This window comes from Melozone crissalis, unplaced genomic scaffold (assembly GCF_028551555.1).
Source record: "Melozone crissalis strain CALT ecotype California unplaced genomic scaffold, PUWL_Pcris_2 ptg000568l_1, whole genome shotgun sequence".
In the NCBI taxonomy this organism is placed as follows: Eukaryota; Metazoa; Chordata; class Aves; order Passeriformes; family Passerellidae; genus Melozone; species Melozone crissalis.
Genome location: NW_026536260.1, coordinates 25,908 through 45,483, shown reverse-complemented (window position 1 = coordinate 45,483; position 19,576 = coordinate 25,908). Strand labels below are relative to the sequence as shown.

The window sequence follows — 19,576 nt, the reverse complement described above, 5'->3', positions numbered from 1 at the left end:
ATTGCGACGCTTCCTCCTGAAAATCAAATTATTCTGGGTTAATTAATTAATAAATCCATTTATTGGGGGCTAAAATGGGAAATAAATCCATTTATTGGGGGTTAAAATGGGAAATAAATCCATTTATTGGGGGTTAAAATGGGGAAATAATCCATTCAGAAATACGCGTTCAGCACCTCCGTGGCCTGCTTGCTGAAATTGCGACGCTTCCTCCTGAAAATCAAATTATTCTGGGTTAATTTAATTAATAAATCCATTTATTGGGGGCTAAAATGGAAATAAATCCATTTATTGGGGGTTAAAATGGGAAATAAATCCATTTATTGGGGGCTAAAATGGGAAATAAATCCATTTATTGGGGGTTTAATGGGCAATAAATCAATTCAGAAATACGCGTTCAGCACCTCCGTGGCTGCTTGCTGAAATTGCGACGCTTCCTCCTGAAAATGGGGGAAAAAATCAAATTATTCTGGGTTAAATCAAAATATTCTGGGTTAAAATGGGGAATAAATCCATTTATTGGGGGAAATAAATCCATTTATTGGGTGTTTAATGGGAAATAAATCAATTCAGAAATACTCGTTCAGCACCTCCGTGGCCTGCTTGCTGAAATTGCGACGTTTCCTCCTGAAAATCAAATTATTCTGGGTTAAAATGGGAATAAATCAAATTATTCTGGGTTAATTTAATTAATAAATCCATTTATTGGGGGTTAAAATGGGGCAATAAATCCATTCAGAAATACGCGTTCAGCACCTCCGTGGCCTGCTTGCTGAAATTGCGACGCTTCCTCCTGAAAATCAAATTATTCTGGTTAATTTAATTAATAAATCCATTTATTGGGGCTTAAAATGGGGAAATAAATCCATTTATTGGGGGTTAAAATGGGAAATAAATCCATTTATTGGGGGTTAAAATGGGAAATAAATCCATTCAGAAATACGCGTTCAGCACCTCGGTGGCCTGCTTGCTGAAATTGCGACGCTTCCTCCTGAAAATCAAATTATTCTGGGTTAATTTAATTAATAAATCCATTTATTGGGGGTTAAAATGGGAAATAAATCCATTCAGAAATACGCGTTCAGCACCTCGGTGGCCTGCTTGCTGAAATTGCGACGCTTCCTCCTGAAAATCAAATTATTCTGGGTTAAAATGGGAATAAATCAAATTATTCCGGGTTAATTTAATTAATAAATCCATTTATTGGGTGTTTAATGGGCAATAAATCAACTCAGAAATACTCGTTCAGCACCTCCGTGGCTGCTTGCTGAAATTGCGACGTTTTCTCCTAAAATGGGGAAAAAATCAAATTATTCTGGGTTAAAACGGGAAATAAATCCATTTATTGGGGGTTAAAATGGGAAATAAATCCATTTATTGGGGGTTTAATGGGAAAATAAATCAATTCAGGATATTCATTCAGCACCTCGGTGGCTGCTGGCTGAAATTGCGACGTTTCCTCCTGAAAATGGGGAAAAAATCAAATTATTCTGGGTTAAAATGGGAAATAAATCCATTTATTGGGGAAATAAATCCATTTATATTCAATTTTTTCCGCCAAAAATCCACATTATTCCCCCAAAAACCCCAGAATTTGAGGGATTTTTTCCCCAAAATTCCCTCACCTGGCGTCGAGGAACCTGGACCTGAGGATCACGATGGGCTCACAGGAGCTCTGCTTGAGCCGAGCTTACCATGGATGACGCCCACCCCACAAAAATCAATGTTTTTTCAACAAAAATCCACATTTTTTCACCCAAAATCCACATTTTTTCACCAAAAATCCACATTTTTTCCATTCAAAATCCACATTTTTTCCAATTAAAAATCCACATTTTTCCCCAAAATTCCCTCACCTGGCATGGAGGAACCTGGACCTGAGGATCACGACGGGCTCACAGGAGCTCTGCTTGAGCCGAGCTTACCATGGATGATGCCCACCCCAAAAAATCCAATGTTTTTTCACCCAAAACTCCACATTTTTTCACCAAAAATCCACATTTTTCCATTAAAAATCCCCATTTTTCCCCAAAACTCGCTCACCTGGCATGGAGGAACCTGGACCTGAGGATCACGACGGGCTCACAGGAGCTCTGCTTGAGCCGAGCTTACCATGGATGACATCCACCCAAAAAATCAATGTTTTTTCAACACAAAACTCCACATTTTTTTCACACCAAAAATCCACATTTTTCCATTAAAAATCCAGATTTTTCCATTAAAAATCCACATTTTTCCATTAAAATCCACATTTTCCCCCAAAATTCCCTCACCTGGCATGGAGGAACCTGGACCTGAGGATCACGACGGGCTCACAGGAGCTCTGCTTGAGCCGAGCTTACCATGGATGACATCCACCCCAAAAAATCCAATGTTTTTTCAACACAAAAATCCACATCTATTCCACCAAAAATCCACATTTTTCCATTAAAAATCCACATGTTTCCATTAAAAATCCACATTTTCCCCAAAATTCCCTCACCTGGCATGGAGGAACCTGGACCTGAGGATCACGACGGGCTCACAGGAGCTCTGCTTGAGTCAAGCTTACCATAGATGACGCCCACCCAAACCAAAAATCCAGATTTTTCACCAAACATCCACATTTTTCCACCAAATATCCAAATTTTTCTACTTTTGGAGGAATCTTCTCCAAAATTCCCTCACCTGGCATGGAGGAACCTGGACCTGAGGATCACGATGGGCTCACAGGAGCTCTGCTTGAGCCGAGCTTACCATGGATGACATCCACCCCAAAAAATCACTGTTTTTTCACCAAAACTCCACATTTTTTCACCAAAAATCCACATTTTTCCATTAAAAATCCACATTTTTCCCCAAAATTCCTCACCTGGCATGGAGGAACCTGGACCTGAGGATCACGACGGCCTCACAGGAGCTCTGCTTGAGCCGAGCTTACCATGGATGACATGCACCCAAAAAATCAATGTTTTTTCACCAAACATCCACATTTTTTCACCAAAACTCCACATTTTTCCATTAAAAATCCACATTTTTCCCCAAAATTCCCTCACCTGCATGGAGGAACCTGGACCTGAGGATCACGACGGGCTCACAGGAGCTCTGCTTGAGCCGAGCTTACCATGGATGACATCCACCCCAAAAAATCAATGTTTTTTCAACAAAACTCCACAGTTTTTCACCAAAAATCCACATTTTTCCATTAAAAATCCACATTTTTCCCCAAAACTCGCTCACCTGGCATGGAGGAACCTGGACCTGAGGATCACGATGGGCTCACAGGAGCTCTGCTTGAGCCGAGCTTACCATGGATGACATCCACCCCAAAAAATCAATGTTCTTTCAACAAAAATCCACATTTTTTCACCAAAAATCCACATTTTTTCACCAAAAATCCACATGTTTTCCATTCAAAATCCACATTTTTCCCCAAAATTCCCTCACCTGGCATGGAGGAACCTGGACCTGAGGATCACGACGGCCTCACAGGAGCTCTGCTTGAGCCGAGCTTACCATGGATGACGCCCACCCCCAAAAAAATCAATGTTTTTTCAACAAAACTCCACATTTTTTCACCAAAACTCCACATTTTTCCCCAAAACTCGCTCACCTGGCGTCGAGGAACCTGGACCTGAGGATCATGACGGCCTCGCAGGTGCTCTGCTTGAGCTGCAGCTGGATGGAGCTGAACTTGCCGTGGATGACGCCCACCATGCGCTCGATCTCGCGGGGCGCGATCGGCCGCGTGCGGCTCTGCTCCCGCAGCAGGTTCAGCACGTGCGTCGTGAACTCGCTGCACGCCTGAAAATGGGGGGGGAAATGGGGATTTAGGGCAAAAATGGGGGAAAAAATGGGGGATTTAGGGCAAAAATGGGGGAAAATGGGGGAAAAAGGGGGGGGAAAATGGGGGAAAAAAATGGGGAAAAAGGGGGGGGAAATGGGGAAAAATTTGGGGGATTTAAGGGGGGAAATGGGGAATTTTGGGAGGAAAATGGGGGTTTAGAGGGGAAGATGGGGGAAAAAGGGGGAAAAATGGGGGGAAAAATGAGAAAAAATTGGGGGATTGGGGGGGGAAACTGAGGAAAAATGGGGGGGGGAAATGGGAAAAATATAGGGAATTTATGGGGGAAATGGGGGATTTTGGGGGAAACGGGGAAAAATGGGGGGATTTAGGGGGGGAAATGGGGATTTAAGGCAAAAATGGGGGAAAAAATGGGGGACTTAGGGGAAAAAATGGGGGAAAAATGGGGAAAAAAGGGGGGGGAATGGGGGAAAAAAAACACGAAAAAATGGGGATTTGGGGAGAGAAATAGGGATTTAGGGGGGGGAAATAGGGGGGGAATGGGGGAAAAATGGCAAAAAAATGGGGGAAAAAATGGAAAAAAATGGGGGATTATTAGGGAAAAAGGGGTAAAAATGGGGGGATTTAGGGAGGGAAAATGGGGAAAAAATGGGGGAAAATTGGAAATTTAGGGGAAAATGGGGGAAAAAATGGGAAACAATGGGGAAAAATGGGGATTTGGGGAGAAAAACGGGGGAAAATGGGGGGGAAACAAGGATTTAGGGGGAAAAATAGGAGGGAATGGAGAAAAATGGAAAAAAAAATGGGGGAAAAATGAAAAAAATGGGGGATTTATGAGGAAAAAGGATAAAAATGGGAGATTTAGGGAGGGAAGGGGGGATTTAGGGGAGAAATGGGGAAAAATGGGGGATTTAGGGGAGGATAATGGGGATTTAGGGGGGAAAATATGGGGGAATGGGAAAAAATGTCAAATTTAGGGGGAAAATGGGAAAAAATGGGGGAAATGGGGGATTTAGGGGAAATGGGAAAGGAGAAAAAAATGGGGGAATTAGGGGAGAAAATGGGAAAAAATGGAGGATTTAGGGGGGGAAAATTGAGAAAAAATGGGGGAAAATGGAAAAAAAATGGGGGATTTACGGGGGAAATGGGAAAAACGGGGGATTTTCCCTTAATCTCCTTTTAATTTTTTCTTTAGTTACCTTGAATTTTTACTTTAATTTCTGTGGATTTTCCCTTAAATTCCCTTTAATTTCCCCCTTAATCCCCTTTAAACTCCTTTAACTCCAAACCCGCTTTTAACCCCGCACTGCCCCTCCTCCCCTTCCCCAAACCCCCCACCAAAACCCAATTAAAAAAACCCAAAAACCCCCCCAAAAAACTCAAATTTCCCCTCTGGGATCACCTGCTCGTACTTGTCCAGCTCGGCGTGGAAGATGTGCCGGATCTGGGCCAGCTTGGCTCGGTAATCCGAGTGCTCCGCCCCGGGCTCCACACCCACATTTCCGCCTCCTCCTCCCAGTTTTCCGTGCTCCTCTCCCATTTTTGCGGGTTCCTCGGGGATTTCGGGGGGTTCTCGTCCCATTTCGGGGGGGTTCCTGTCCGGTTTTTGGGGGTTCCTGTCCCATTTTGGGCGGTTTGTGGCGGGGAGCGGCGGCCACGCCCTCAGCCCTCAGCATGTTGTCCAGGCGCAGCAGCTGCGCGTCCGGAGGCTCCTCCCCCGGAGGGCCCCGCGCCGGCCAGCGCTGAGGGGAAAAGGGCGGGAAAAAACGGGAGGGGAAACGGGAGGGGAAAAATGAGGGGAAAAAATGAGGGGGAAATGGGAAACGTGAGGGGAAAAATTGGGGGAAAATGAGGGGAAAAATTGGGGAAAAAACGAGAGGGGAAAATGGGAAACGTGAGGGGAAAAATTGGGGGAAAATGAGGGGAAAATTGGGGAAAAAAATGAGGGGAAAAATTGGGGAAAAAATGAGGGGAAAATGGGAAACGTGAGGGGAAAAATTGGGGGGAAAATGAGGGGAAAAATTGGGGAAAAAATGAGGGGAAAATGGGAAACGTGAGGGGAAAAATTGGGGGAAAATGAGGGGAAAATGGGAAACGTGAGGGGAAAAATTGGGGGAAAATTGGGGAAAAAACGAGGGGAAAATGGGAAACGTGAGGGGAAAAATTGGGGAAAAAATGAGGGGAAAATGGGAACGTGAGGGGAAAAATTGGGGGAAAATGAGGGGAAAAATTGGGGAAAAAATGAGGGGAAAATGGGAAACGTGAGGGAAAAATTGGGGGAAAATGAGGGGAAAATGGGAAACGTGAGGGGAAAAATTGGGGGAAAATTGGGGAAAAAAACGAGGGGAAAATGGGAAACGTGAGGGGAAAAATTGGGGGAAAAAATGAGGGGAAAATGGGAAACGTGAGGGGAAAAATTGGGGGAAAATGAGGGGAAAAATTGGGGGAAAAAATGAGGGGAAAATGGGAAACGTGAGGGGAAAAATTGGGGGAAAATGAGGGGAAAATGGGAAACGTGAGGGGAAAAATTGGGGGAAAATGAGGGGAAAAATTGGGGAAAAAATGAGGGAAAATGGGAAACGTGAGGGGAAAAATTGGGGAAAAATGAGGGAAAAATTGGGGAAGAAAATGAGGGGAAATGGAGAAGAGGGAAAATGGGGAAAAAATGAGGGGAAAATGGGGAAGGGGGAAAAATGAGGGGAAAATGGGGCAAAATATGAGGGGGAAAATGGGAAACATGAGGGGGAAAAATTGGGGAAAAATGAGGGGGAAAATGGGAAACGTGAGCGGAAAAATTGGGGAAAAATGAGGGGGAAAATGGGAAACGTGAGGGGAAAAATTGGGGAAAAATGAGGGAAACATGAGGGAAAAATTGGGGAAAAAATGAGGGGGAAATGAGGGGAAAATGGGAAAGAAAAGGGGAAAAATTGGGGGAAAAATGAGGGGAAACATGAGGGGAAAAATTGGGGAAAATGGGAAAGAAAAGGGGAAAAATTGGGGAAAAAATGAGGGGAAAATGGGAAACGTGAGGGGAAAAAATGGGGGAAAATGAGGGGAAAATGGGAAACGTGAGGGGAAAATTGGGGGAAAATGAGGGGAAAAATTGGGGAAAAAATGAGGGGAAAATGGGAAACGTGAGGGGAAAAATTGGGGGAAAATGAGGGGGAAAATTGGGGAAAAAATGAGGGGAAAATGGGAAACGGAGGGGAAAAATTGGGGGGAAAATGAGGGGAAAAATTGGGGAAAAAATGAGGGGAAAAATTGGGGAAAAAATGAGGGGAAATGGAGAAGAGGGAAAATGGGGAAAAAATGAGGGGAAAATGGGAAGGGGGAAAAATGAGGGAAAATGGGGCAAAATATGAGGGGAAAAGGGAAACATGAGGGGGAAAATTGGGGAAAAAATGAGGGGGAAAATGGGAAACGTGAGGGGAAAAATTGGGGAAAAATGAGGGGGAAAATGAGGGGAAACATGAGGGGAAAAATTGGGGAAAAATGAGGGGGAAAATGAGGAGAAACATGAGGGGAAAAATTGGGGAAAAATGAGGGAAAACATGAGGGGAAAAAGTGGGGAAAAAATGAGGGGAAAATGAGGGAAAATGGGAAAGAAAAGGGGAAAAATTGGGGGAAAAATGAGGGGAAACATGAGGGGAAAAATTGGGGAAAATGGGAAAGAAAAGTGGAAAAATTGGGGAAGAAATGAGGGGGAAGGAAAAGGGGGAAAAATGGGGAAAAATTAGGGGAAATGAGGGGAAAAAGGAGGAAAAAAGAGGGGGAAAATTGGGGGAAAGTGAGGGGGAAATGGGGAAGAAAAGGGGGAAAATGGGGAAAATTTGAGGAGAAATGGGGAAGAAAGGGGGGGGAAATGAGGGGAAAATGGAGCAAGAAATGAGGGGAAATAGTGAATAAAGGGGAGAAAATTAGGAAAATTAGGGGAAATTGGGAAAATGGAGGGGGAAATCGGGGAAAATGAGGAAAAAACGGGACAAAAATGAGGGGAAATGGGGAAGAAAATGAGGAAAAATGGGACAAAAATGAGGAAAAAAGGGGAAAAAATGAGGAAAAATGGGGAAGAAAAGGGGGAAAACCAGGAAAAAATTAGGAAAATTGGGGGAAAATGGGGGAAGAAAATGAGGAAAATGGGGGAGAGAAATGTGGAAAAACAGGGGAAAAAAGAGGGATTTGTCATTTACAGTGGTTTTGGGAAGAAAATTTGGGATTTCCTCATTTCAGGTTGATGTTCCTATTCAGTTAAAGTGGGGTGTGAGGGGAAAAAATGGAACAAATGAGGAGAAATGAACAAAAAATATGGGGTTTGTTGATTTTTTTCAAATTTTTCTGGGAAAAATTTGGAAGTTTCTGGATTTGTAGAGAAAAAAACCTGGGAATTTCCAGGTTCCAGAGGGAATTTCCTAAAAAAACTCCCAAATCTTGGAATTTTCCCATAAAACAACCCCCAAATTTCCTTTTTCTCCCTTAAAAATACCCCAAAAAAATCAAATTGTCAGCTTAAAATTAAAAAAAAACCCAAAACTTTTAATGGAGAATCAGTGAGGAAAAATTGGGATAAAGTGGAATGGGGAGAAATTGAGGAGAAAAAGTGGGATTTGAGGGAAAAATGGGAATAAAAAGGAGAAATCCAGACCTGTTTTTTCCTTGATTTCACAGAGGACACTGAACAGGGCCGGCTTCATCCTGTGGCAGTTCAGGGCGTGCTTCCTGCAGAAAACATGGAAAAATCAGCCCCAAAATCCATGGAAAAAAACCCCAAACTGGGGTCACATCATGGGAAGAGCAGGGGAGTGAGGAAAATCCCCAAAAAAATGGGAAAATCAGGGGGAAAATGGGGAATTTTGGGATTTTTTTCTGGTTTAATCTGAATTCTCTGGAAGTAAGAGTCACAATTTTCAAGAATTTTGGGGCTAAATTCCACAATAAACACCGGGAAAAATCCACTGGATGCAAAACCCACCTCAAAATCTCTTTTTTGCTGCTTTTGAACCCTCTTTTACCTCAGAAAAATCTATTTATACTTGAATTTATGGATTTTTGTTAGTATGTTGTCCCCAATATAATAATTCCAAATTCCCCAATTTTCCAGGCTTTGGGCCCAAATTCCACTGGGAAAAATCCTCTGTAGAAACCCCCTCCAAAATCCCTTTTTTTTGTGTGTTTTTGAGTCCTTTTCCCCCTCAGAAAACCCATTTAAAAATCCACTTTTCTCTCATTTTCCCAGCAAATCCCGATTTTCCCGCCCTGCCAACCTCCCCAATCCGGGCTCCCCATCAGCCCCGCCCCAAATCCCGAGATTTCCCCTCAAATCTTGGGAATTTTTCCCTCAGAACCTCGCAGGTTTGGTCCAAAAATTCGGGATTTTACCTTAAAAAAAAAAAAAAAAAAAAGGCGGGAAAAGAAAAACCCGGAGCCGCGGCCGGAGAACAAAGGCGGCTCCGATCCCATTGTCCTCAAAAAAAACGGGAATGTGAGGGAAAAATCTCACCAAAACCCCCCCATTCTGGGGCTAAAACCTTCGCTTTAGGTCCCCGAAGGCAGCGCTGGTTAATTAGGTAATTAATAATTAATTAGTAATTAATTATTCATTATTAAGTCCCTCCCGGCTCCTCCCTGCCGCTTCCGCTTCCCGTCCTAAACTGGGAGCTTGGATCTTAAAATTCCCAATTTTGGGACTTTACAAGGGCTTGGCAACCCCCAAAAATTTGCATTTTAATAGGAAAATTATTAATTAATCCCTAATTAACGGGTGGAACGCCTCAAGTCCAGCAAACTTTGCAGGCAGGGGGAAATAAAAGTGGATTTTCCACTGAAATGCTGGAAAATTGGGAAGCACATGGCTGGGTTTGGGTTAATATTGAAAGGGGATTTGGGTTAAAAAAGCTCAATCCTCAATTTGTGAGAAATAAAACTCCCAACAAACTCAAAATTATCCCGAATATCCCAAAATTCTCATCAGTTTTCCATGAAATCCAAATTTAGGGAACCCTACAGGAGCTGCTGATGGGGAATGCCCAAAACAAGGGAAAAAAAGGGAATTTTGGAGGGAAAATTGACAATTCCATCCCAAAAAACAACCCAAAAAATTACTTTCGTCCCAAAATTTGAGGGTTTGGAGGGAAAACTCCTCCTGAAATTGCGAATAATCCATAGAAACAGCTGGAATTTGGGGCTGCCGCACCCCAAAAGGGACCAAATTTTGGGGCAAGATAAGGAAAACCGGGGACTTTTATCAGCCCCCCGAATAGGGACCACTCCCAGCTCCCCAAAAACCGTGGGAATTAGGAAAAACACCCCCCAAAAAAGCCCAATTTTTGTAGGATTTGAGGCAATTCCCTCCCGGAGCAGCAGCTAATGAGGCGTCAATTACCCTCAGTTAATTACGGAACCTAGAACCCGCCAAAATCCTGGAATTCTGCTCATTCTCAGTGCTGGTTTTCCCTAAAATTCACGATTTATTCCAAATTATCCCCAACTGGGGAGGGTCCCGCCCCATCCTGGCCAAAATTCCAGCCCCAAAAAGCTCCACTTTTCCCATTCCTGGGCTTTTTGCCCCCATTTCAGTGGGTTTTTTCCAATTCCCAGTGGGATTTCCCCCATTCCTGAAGATTTTCCCTCATTCCCAGTGGGATTTCCCCCCATTCCCAGTGAGATTTTCCTCCAGTCCTGAAGTTTTCTCTCAATCCTGGAGTTTTTTCCTCATTCCCAGTGGGTTTTTGCCCCCATTGCTGGGTGATTTTGGCCCCCATTCCCAGTGTGTTTTATCCCATTCCCAGTGGGTTTTGCCCCCATTCCCATTGCTTTTGGCCCCATTCCTGGTGGTTTTGCCCCATTCCCAGTGGGGGTCAGGCAGGACAAACTCAGGCAGAACTGCTGGGAATGGGAAAAACCCCCTCGGGAATGGGACAAAAGTCACTGAGAATGGAGCAAAAATCACTGGGAATGGGAGAAAACTCATTGGGAATGGGGTAAAACCTGGGAATGGGGTAAAACCTGGAAATGGGGCAAAAACATTGGCAATTGGGCAAACCCGTCAGGAATGGGGCAAAACCAAAGGAAGTGGGGCAAAACTGCTGGGAATGGGGCGAAATCCACTGGAATTGGGGGGAAAACACCAGGAATGGGGGCAAAAACTCTGGGAATGTGGCAAAACCGTGGGAATGGGATAAAAACAACCGACAATGGGGTCAACCCGCTGGAAATGGGGCAAAACCCCTGGGAATGGGGTAAAAACACTCAGCAATGGGCAAACCCGTGTGGGAATGGGGCAAATCCCCGTGAATTGCCCTCAGAGCGGGAAGGACGCGGGGAAGGCACGGGAGCATCAGCCAGGATGCGGGGCCCTGAACGGAGCGAGAAAGCCCCGAATAGCGGGAAGTTTCCCCTCAAACCCCCCCTCAGTGTCCCCGCGGTGTCCCCTCAGTGTCCCTTGGTGTCCCCTCGGTGTCCCCGCGGTGGCCCCGCGCTGAGTCACGGCCGTGCCGGTGTTCCCGGTCCCCGTTGCCGCTGTCCCCTCCCCGTACCTGGCCTGGGCCTCATCCAAGCTCTGGTCGTGATGGCCATGATCTGCTGCAGGACATCGCCGCTGTCGTGCTGCGCTGGCCCCGCTGCCGGCCCTGAGGGCGGCCCTGAGGGCGGCGGGTCCCCGCTGCTGGCGGCGGCAGCGGGGGGAGGTGCTGGCGGAAGAGACCCCGCCAGGGCCACCCCGGGCATCAACGGCGGCGCGGCCTCCATGGGCGGGCCTGGAGCCGCGGGCCCGGCGCGCCACAGCGCCACAGGGCGCGATAAATCGCGATAGGGCGCGACAGGAGCCGCGCCGAACCGGCGGCCACAGAGCCACCCCCCCACCGGACCCCCCCGCGCTGCCGCCGTTGTGGTCACGCCCAGCCCTGGCCACGCCCCCTCCCCGCCGCGCCCACGGAGGCCACGCCTCTTTCTTGAGGGGACGCCCTTCCCGCCTTTACGCTTGGCCACGCCCCATAACAAAACACGCCCCTTCATGAGGGACGAATATTCCCGCCATCTCTCTGACCACGCCCCTACACGACCACGCCCCATTTTTATTATACGGTTCCGCCTAGTTGTGGGCCACGCCCCCAATCTGACCACGCCCTCAGAACAGCCATTTCCGCCCTCTCGACCCCCACCCATAAAGACATGGCGTCTCCATGGTAACCGTAGCCACGCCCACCCCCATTAGGCCGCACCCCTTCCATAAGCCACACCCCCCATAAATCCCGATTTCTCCGATTTTACCCCTTTTCCACCCAAAAATTTGGGAATTTTTATGCCACAGCCCCGTTTTGAGTCATTTTGAGGCTCCGGAGTTGAATCCGAGCTTTGACCCCATTTTTGGGATAAAACAGAGGGGAAAAAATGAAATAATTTGATGGAAAAAACGAAAGGAATAAAAGGAAAAATTAAGGAATTAATGGGAAAATCAAGAAATTGCTGCTTAAAAATTCCCACTTGGAGCAATTCAAGTTTTGGAGGAAATCCTGGACTCCAGTTTTGGGTGTTCAGCCTCAGTTTTGCTTGGAAAAATCCCACAAAATCTGGAAAAATCCCGTTTAATCCAAGGAATTCTGCAGCCAAGGGTGGGAAAAATCCTGGTTCCACCCCAGGGATCCCTGGGGAATCCCCAGAACTCACATGGAGAAATTTTCCAGGATCAGGAAAAAAAGAGGTGAAAAAAAAAAGAGGGAAAATTTGGCTTTTTCTCAGCATTCCCAAATCCGGGGATTTGTGGAATTTTCAGGGAAAATTCTGCCCTCAGAATTCCCAAATTCCGCTCTCACAATTCCTAAATCCTCAGGGATTTCTGAACCTTTTTCAGGGAAAATTCTGCCCTTGAAATTCCAAATCCTGGGCATTCCTGAGCCTTTTCCAGGGGAGTTTCAGCCCTAAGAATTCCAAATCCCACCCTTGGAATTCCCAAACCTGACCTCACAATTCCCAAATTCTGCCCTCAGAATTCCAAATCCTGGGGGATTTTGGAGCCTTTTCCAGGGAAATTTTGGCCCTCAGAATTCCCAAATCCCACCCTCAAAATTCCCAACCCCTCCTGAACATTCCCGAGTCTTTTCCAAGGAAAAACCACTTTGGGTTAAAACCAGTCTTTAATGGGAATTCTGTTCCGAAGGGTTTCCCAAAAATCCTGGAATTTTCCAGGGAAAAAATCCAGTCTGGAGCCCCCAGGAACCCAAAGTTCTCCCAAATCCCACAAAACTCCTCAGTCTTGAGTTTTCCATGGAATTTTGGACACTGGAGCTCCCAGGGCTCCAAAATTCTTCTCAATCCTTGATCCCACCACGATTTTCCAAGGAATTTTGTTTCTGGAGGCCCAAGGAACGCAAAGTTCTTCCAAATCCCACAAAATCACCTCGTTTTGAGTTTTCCATGGAATTTTGGATGCTGGAGCTCCCCAAGGCTCAAAATTCTTCTCAATCCTGATCCACCAGGAATTTTCCATGGAAATTTTGGTTTTTGAGCCTCCAAGATGCTCCCAAATCCCACAAAATCCCTTCGTCCTTGACCCACCAGGAGTTTTCCATTAAAATTCCCACACTGGAACCCCCAGGGAATCCAGAATTCTCCTCACCCCCACAATCCTCTCTCGTGGAACAAGTTCCCGACGCTGCAGAGTTGGGCCACACCCAAAAACCTCCAAAAAATTTAAAAACCCTCCAAAAAATCCCCAACAAAAAACCCCTCCCAAAAAACCCTCCAAAAATTCCCCAAAAAACCCTCCACAAAAATCCCAAAAAAATCTCCAAAAAATCCCAGAAAAACCTCCAAAAAATCCCAAAAAAACCTGCAAAAACCATGGAAAAACCTGCAAAAATTAAAAAAAAAAAAAAAACCTAAAAAAAAATCCCCAAGAAACCCCAAAAATCCTCCAAAAATCCCCAAAAAAACCCTCCAAAAATTCCCCAAAAAAATCTCCAAAAAACCAAAAAAATCCTCCCAAAAATTCCCAAAAAAACCCTCCAAAAATCCCCTCAAAATGCAAAAAAAAAAAAAAAAAAAAAAAAAATCGAAAAGATCCCCAAAAAACCTCCAAAATTTCCGGGATTTGGGGTGGGTTCCTCCAATGGAGAGGCCATTGCTGGTTGGATCCATCCTGGAATCTGCTCCTCCTCTTCCTCCTCCTCTTCCTCCTCTTCTTCCTCGCTTTTCAGCGAAACCCACCAGGATTTGGGGTCCAACCTCTACTCCTCTTCCTCTTCCTCTTCCTCCTCCTCTTCTCTTGTTTTTTGGGGAAAATTTCCGGGATTTGGGGTGGGTTCCTCCAAAGGAGAGGCTGAAAATGGAGCTGCCGTTCCTCCTCCTCTCTTCCCTCATTTCCAGGATTTTGTCTCCAACCTCTACTCCTGCTGCTCTTCCTCTTCCTCTTCCTCTTCCTCTTCCTCTTCCCTCTATTTTTGGGAAAACCAATGGGATTTTGGGTGGGTTCCTCCAACGAAGAGGCTGAAAATGGAGCTGCCGTTCCTCCTCCTCTTCCTCCTCACTTTTCCATGAAACCCAGCAGGATTTGGGGACCCAGCCTCTACTCCTGCTGCCCTTCCTCTTCCTCCTCCTCTTCCTCCTCTTCCCTTATTTTTTTGGGAAAATTAGGATTTTGGGTGGCTTCCTTCAATGGAGAAGTCAGAACCCGGAGCTGCCATTCCTCTTCCTCCTCCTCCACCTCCTCCTCTTCTTCTTCTTCCTCTTCTTCCTTTATTTTCTTGGGAAAATTTCCAGGATTTTGGGTGGTTTCCTCCAATGGAAGGTTCTTCTCCGGCTGCCCTTCCTCTCCACTTTCTTCCTCCTCCTCCTCCTCCTCCTCCTCCTCCTCCTCCTCCATTTTTGGGGCAACTGATGCGATTTTGGGTGGGTTCCTCCAACAGAGACACTGAAACTGGAGCTGCCGTCCTTCCCTTCCCTCGTTTTTCCAGCATTTAGGGCCCAGCCTCTACTGCGGCTGCTCTTCCTCCCCTATCTCCTCCTCCTCCTCCTCGGGGTGGATTTGGTGCTTCCAGCGGCGCAGGGGCTCGGTGAGGCTGCGGAAGGGCGCGGATCCCTCGCGCTCCTGCTCCTGGAGAAGCCACAACCGGAGCTGCCGTTCCCAGCTGGATCCACCCCAGGGCCTCTTCCTCTTCCTCCTCTTCCTCCTCCTCCTCTTCTTCCTCTTCCCTCCTTGTTTAGGGGAAAATTTCCGCGATTTTGGCTGGGTTCCTCCAATGGAGAGGCCATTGCTGGTTGGATCCATCTTGGAATCCGCTACTCCTCACCTCCTCCTCCTCCCTCCTCCTCCTCCTCCTCCTCTTCCTCCTCCTCCTCCTCCTCCTCCTCCTCTTCCATTTTTGGGAAAACCGATGCGATTTTGGGTGGGTTCCTCCAATGGAAAGGCCGGAACTGGAGCTGCCGTTCCTCCTCCTCCCTTCCAGCACTTAGGGCCCAGCCTCTACTCCTGCTGCTCTTCCTCCTCCTCCTCCTCCTCCTCCTCCTCGTCCTCGGGGTGGATTTGGTACTTCCAGCGGCGCAGGGGCTCGGTGAGGCTGCGGAAGGGCGCGGATCCCTCGCGCTCCTGCTCCTGCGGCTCCTGGAAGTTCCTGTCCAGCAGCTCGGCCGCCTGGCGCCAGCCCTGGAAGCACGAGGGGCCCGAGTCGCGAATCTCCCGCACGGCGTCGGCGACCAGCACGGCCCCGCTGGGGGCCAGCACCACCACGGCCGGGAGATCCGACACCCCGAAACGGTCTGCCAGCTCCCTGGGATTGGGGGGAAATAATGGGGGGAAAACTCAGAAAAATGGGGAAAATGGGATTGGGAAAATCTGGGGGAAATTCAGAGAATGGGAGAAATGGGGAACCAGGGGATGGGGACCAGCACGGCCCCGCTGGGAGCCAGGAGCAGCACGGCCGGGAGCTGAGAGACCCCGAAATGATCTCCTCACCTATTCCATTCACCTTCCCACCTTTCCACACCTGCCAAAGGTGTCCCCACCTGCCCCTCACCTGTCCCCACCTGCCCCTCACCTGCCGAATGCAGCGTCCCGGTAGGGCAGCGCCATCCAGGTGCGGGGCATGGCCCTCAGGTACTCACGGTGCTCCCCTCTCGCTCCTGTCCTGGCCCAGGTACACCAGGTACAGCTGCTCCTGTCCCACCTGCCCCTCACCTGTCCCCACCTGTCCCTCAGCTGTCCCACCTGCCCCTCACCTGCCCGAATGCAGCGTCCCGGTAGGGCAGCGCCATCCAGGTGCGGGGCATGGCCCTCAGGTACTCGCGGTGCTCCCTCTCGCTCCTGTCCTGGCCCAGGTACACCAGGTACAGCTGCTCCTGTCCCACCTGCCCCTCACCTGTCCCTCACCTGCCGAATGCAGCGTCCCGGTAGGGCAGCGCCATCCAGGTGCGGGGCATGGCCCTCAGGTACTCGCGGTGCTCCCGTTCGCTCCTGTCCTGGCCCAGGTACACCAGGCGCAGCTGCCCGTGTCCCACCTGCCCCTCACCTGTCCCACCTGTCCCTCACCTGTCCCACCTGTCCCTCACCTGCCGAATGCAGCGTCCCGGTAGGGCAGCGCCATCCAGGTGCGGGGCATGGCCCTCAGGTACTCGCGGTGCTCCCGTTCGCTCCTGTCCTGCCCAGGTACACCAGGCGCAGCTGCTCGGGCCGCTCCACGTGCGCGGGGTCCGTGAGGCGGCTCCAGAAGCGGCGCAGGCGGGGCTCGAACTCGCGGCAGCGCGGGCAGCGCGCGGCGCCGAAGAAGAGCAGCACGAGCCGATTGTCCAGCGCCCGCGCGCAGCTCCCGCTCCGTGTCCAGCGCCGCCGCTCCGAGCGCCGCCACAGCAGCGCCCGCCCCGCGAACAGCGACCACGCCATCGGGGCGATTGGTGATAATTAATAGTGATGGCGGTAATAGCGGTAGTGGGGAAATACGGGGGGTAGTCACTAAAAAAATGGGATTTTTCAGAGCCAAAAAATGGGATTTTTCAGGGTAAAAATGAGGGGTTTATAGCTGAAAAAATGGGGGTTTATCACTGAAAAATGGGGGGTTTATCTCTGAAAAAAATCGAGGGTTTAGAGGTAAAAATTGTCCAGGCGCCGCTCCGAGCGCCGCCACAGCCAGCGCCCGCCCCGAGAACAGCGACCACGCCATGGAAATAACGGGGGTAAAAAGCAATAATATTATTTTAAAAAAATTAGTAATAATAATAATGGTAATGGGGAGAAAAAAATGGGGGGTTGTCACTAAAAAAATGGGGTTTTTAGGGCTAAAAATTGGATTTTTCAAGGTAAAAATGGGGTTTTTTCAAGGTAAAAATTGGGAGTGCTGAGGTAAAAATGAGGGGGTTTATCACTGAGAAAATGGGGATTTATCTCTGAAAAAATCGGGGGTTTAGCATTAAAAAGGGAGGTTTTGTTTTAAGAAAATTGGGGGTTTAGAGGTAAAAATGGGATTTTTCCAAGGTAAAAATGGGGGCATTATCCCTAAAAATTGGGGGAGGTTATCCCTAAAAATTTGGAGTTATCCCTAAAAAAATAGGAGATTATCCCTTAAAAAATAGGAGTTTATCCGTAAAAAAGGGAGGTTTTATCCCTAAAAAATGGTCTTTTTATCCCTAAAAAAAGGAGTTTGTCCCTAAAAAAGGAAGAATTTATCCCTATAAAAAAAAATGGGGATTTATCAAAAAAAAAATGGGGAGTTTATCCCGAAAAAAATTGGGGATTTATCCGCCAAAAGTGGGGGTTTTAGTGCTAAAAAAAATGGATTTTATATCTAAAAAAAATAGGAGTTTAGCCCTAAAAAATGAAGATTTTATCCCTAAAAAAAATGGGAATTTATCCTTAGAAAATGGGGATTTATCCACCCCCAAAAAAGAGCCCTGGTGGAGGAAAAAGAAAGGCAAAAATGGGAATTTTTCCCAAAAAATCTCGGCCAGAAGGAGCAGCAGCTCCCTCCCGGCTCCCTGCCGAGCTGGGATTAACCGCGAGCGGATTAAGTTAAGGGATTCATTAACGGGTTAATTAACGGCGGGGGAGGGGGAGGGGCGGGAGGGGCTGGGGGAGGGGTCCCAGGGCCATGGGGGGGCAAAAAATGGGGAATTTACCCCCCCAAAAATGGGGAGTTTATCCCAAAAAATGGGATTTTATCCCCAAAAATGGGGAGTTTATCCCATAAATGGGATTTTATCCCAAAAAAAAGGGATTTTATCCCAAAAAATGGGATTTAGCCCAAAAAAATGGAGAATTTATCCCAAAAAATGGGATTTTATCCCAAAAAATGGGATTTTATCCCAAAAAATGGGAGAATTTATCCCCAAAAAAAGGGATTTTATCCCAAAAAATGGGATTTTATCCCAAAAAAATGGAGAAATTATCCCAAAAAATGGGATTTTATCCCAAAAAATGGGATTTTATCCAAAAAAATTGGGATTTTATCCCCAAAAAATGGGATTTTATCCCCAAAAAATGGGATTTTATCCCAAAAAATGAGGAGTTTATCCCAAAACATTGGGGATTTATCCCAAAAAATTGGGGGATTTGTTAAAAAATTTGGGGTTTTATTGAAAAAATTGGGATTTTATGCCAAAAAACGGGGAATTTATCCCAAAAATGGGGAGCTTATAAAAAATAAAGGTGGGATTTTATCCCTAAAAATGGGTATTCTATAAACAAAACCCTGGGAGTTTATCCCAAAAATGGGGGATTTATCCAAAAGGTAGGATTTTATCCCTAAAAGTGGGGGTAAAAAAATAAGGGTTTAATCCAAGAAGTGGTGAGTTACCCTAAAAAATGGGGGTCTAGCCCAAAAAAGTGGGATTTTATCCCAAAAAAATGGGGTGAAACCCCAAAAAGGGATGTAAACCCCCCAAAATAAAGGATGGAACCCCCCCAGAACAAGAATCGGGGGGATAAAAATGGATGGAAGCCCCAAAAATATGGGATGGACACCCCAAAATGGACGGAAACCCCCAAAAATGGATGGGAAAATCCCCCCCAAAAAGGAATGGAGACCCCAAAAAATGGATGGAGGCCCCAAAAAAAGGAATGGAAATCCCCAAAACAATGGGGATGAAAACCCCTCAAAAATGGGATGGAACCCCCAAAAAAAGAATCGGGGGGGGGGACAAATGGGGATGAAAATCCCCCCCAAAAATGGGATGGAAACCCCTACAAAAATGGATGGACAATTCGCCAAAAAGGGGATTAACCCCCCCAAAAATGGGATGAAAAGCCCCCCAAAAAAAGGAATGGATACCCCAAAAAATGGATGGAGACCCCAAAAAAGGAATGGAGACCCCAAAAAACAAGGATGCAAACCCCCTAAAAAAGGAATGGATACCCCAACAAATGAATGGAAATCCAAAGAAATGGGGATGAAAACCCCCTCCAAAACGGATGAAAACTCCCAAAAAAGGATGGACCCCCGCGCCCCACAAATGGATGGAAACCCCCCAAAAACGGATGGAGCCCCCCAAAAACGGATGGAACCCCCAAAAAAGGGGTGAAACCCCGAAAATAAAGGATTTTTTTTAAAGGGCGGAGCCCCCCGGGGTCGCCTCCGGTCTCGGATTTGGGATTTGGGATTTGGGATTGGGGCAAATCCGATTAAGGGCGCCGTGGGGGAGGGGCGGGAGGGTGGGGGAGGGGTCCCGGCCTTGGGGGGTCCCAATTTTGGGGTTTTGGTTTTAAAGAGGGGTCCCAGGGTTGTGGGGCTTTGATTTTGGGGGTCCCGGTTTTGGGGAAGGGTTCCTGGGGTTTTGGGGTTTTTGTTTTGGGGTTCAGAGAGGGGGGTCCCGGTT

The 19,576-nt window shown here is 47.2% G+C and overlaps 2 protein-coding genes across 2 annotated transcripts; both read right to left on the bottom strand.

Moving 5' to 3' along the window:
• Positions 1–1,067: 1,067 nt before the first annotated feature.
• On the bottom strand, positions 1,068–11,527 carry LOC128950386 (pre-B-cell leukemia transcription factor 2-like). Its single transcript, XM_054295270.1, is given in 7 exon segments — positions 1,068–1,125; positions 3,593–3,783; positions 5,187–5,281; positions 5,283–5,515; positions 8,417–8,500; positions 11,317–11,347; positions 11,350–11,527. Coding segments are annotated over 7 exon segments (870 nt in total).
• A 3,220-nt stretch (positions 11,528–14,747) lies between these two features.
• On the bottom strand, positions 14,748–16,652 carry LOC128950385 (nucleoredoxin-like protein 1). Its single transcript, XM_054295269.1, has 7 exons — positions 16,425–16,652; positions 16,143–16,255; positions 15,992–16,076; positions 15,811–15,950; positions 15,301–15,543; positions 15,060–15,134; positions 14,748–14,904 (listed from the first exon to the last, which is right to left on the bottom strand). The coding sequence occupies exons 1-7, from the start codon at positions 16,650–16,652 to the stop codon at positions 14,748–14,750; spliced, it is 1,041 nt and encodes a 346-aa protein (XP_054151244.1).
• Between the last annotated feature and the right edge of the window lie 2,924 nt (positions 16,653–19,576).

Bases quoted from the DNA above. Each gene is read 5' to 3' on its own strand.
- LOC128950385 (XM_054295269.1), bottom strand. From the start codon at position 16,652: ATGGCGTGGTCGCTGTTCGCGGGGCGGGCGCTGCTGTGGCGGCGCTCG. The intron at 16,077-16,142 runs GTGAGGGACAGG...GGGCCAGGACAG, and splicing joins CGGGACGCTGCATTCGGCAG to GAGCGAGAGGGAGCACCGCG. The intron at 15,951-15,991 runs GTGAGGGGCAGG...AGGTGGGGACAG, and splicing joins GGGACGCTGCATTCGGGCAG to GTGAGGGGCAGGTGGGACAG.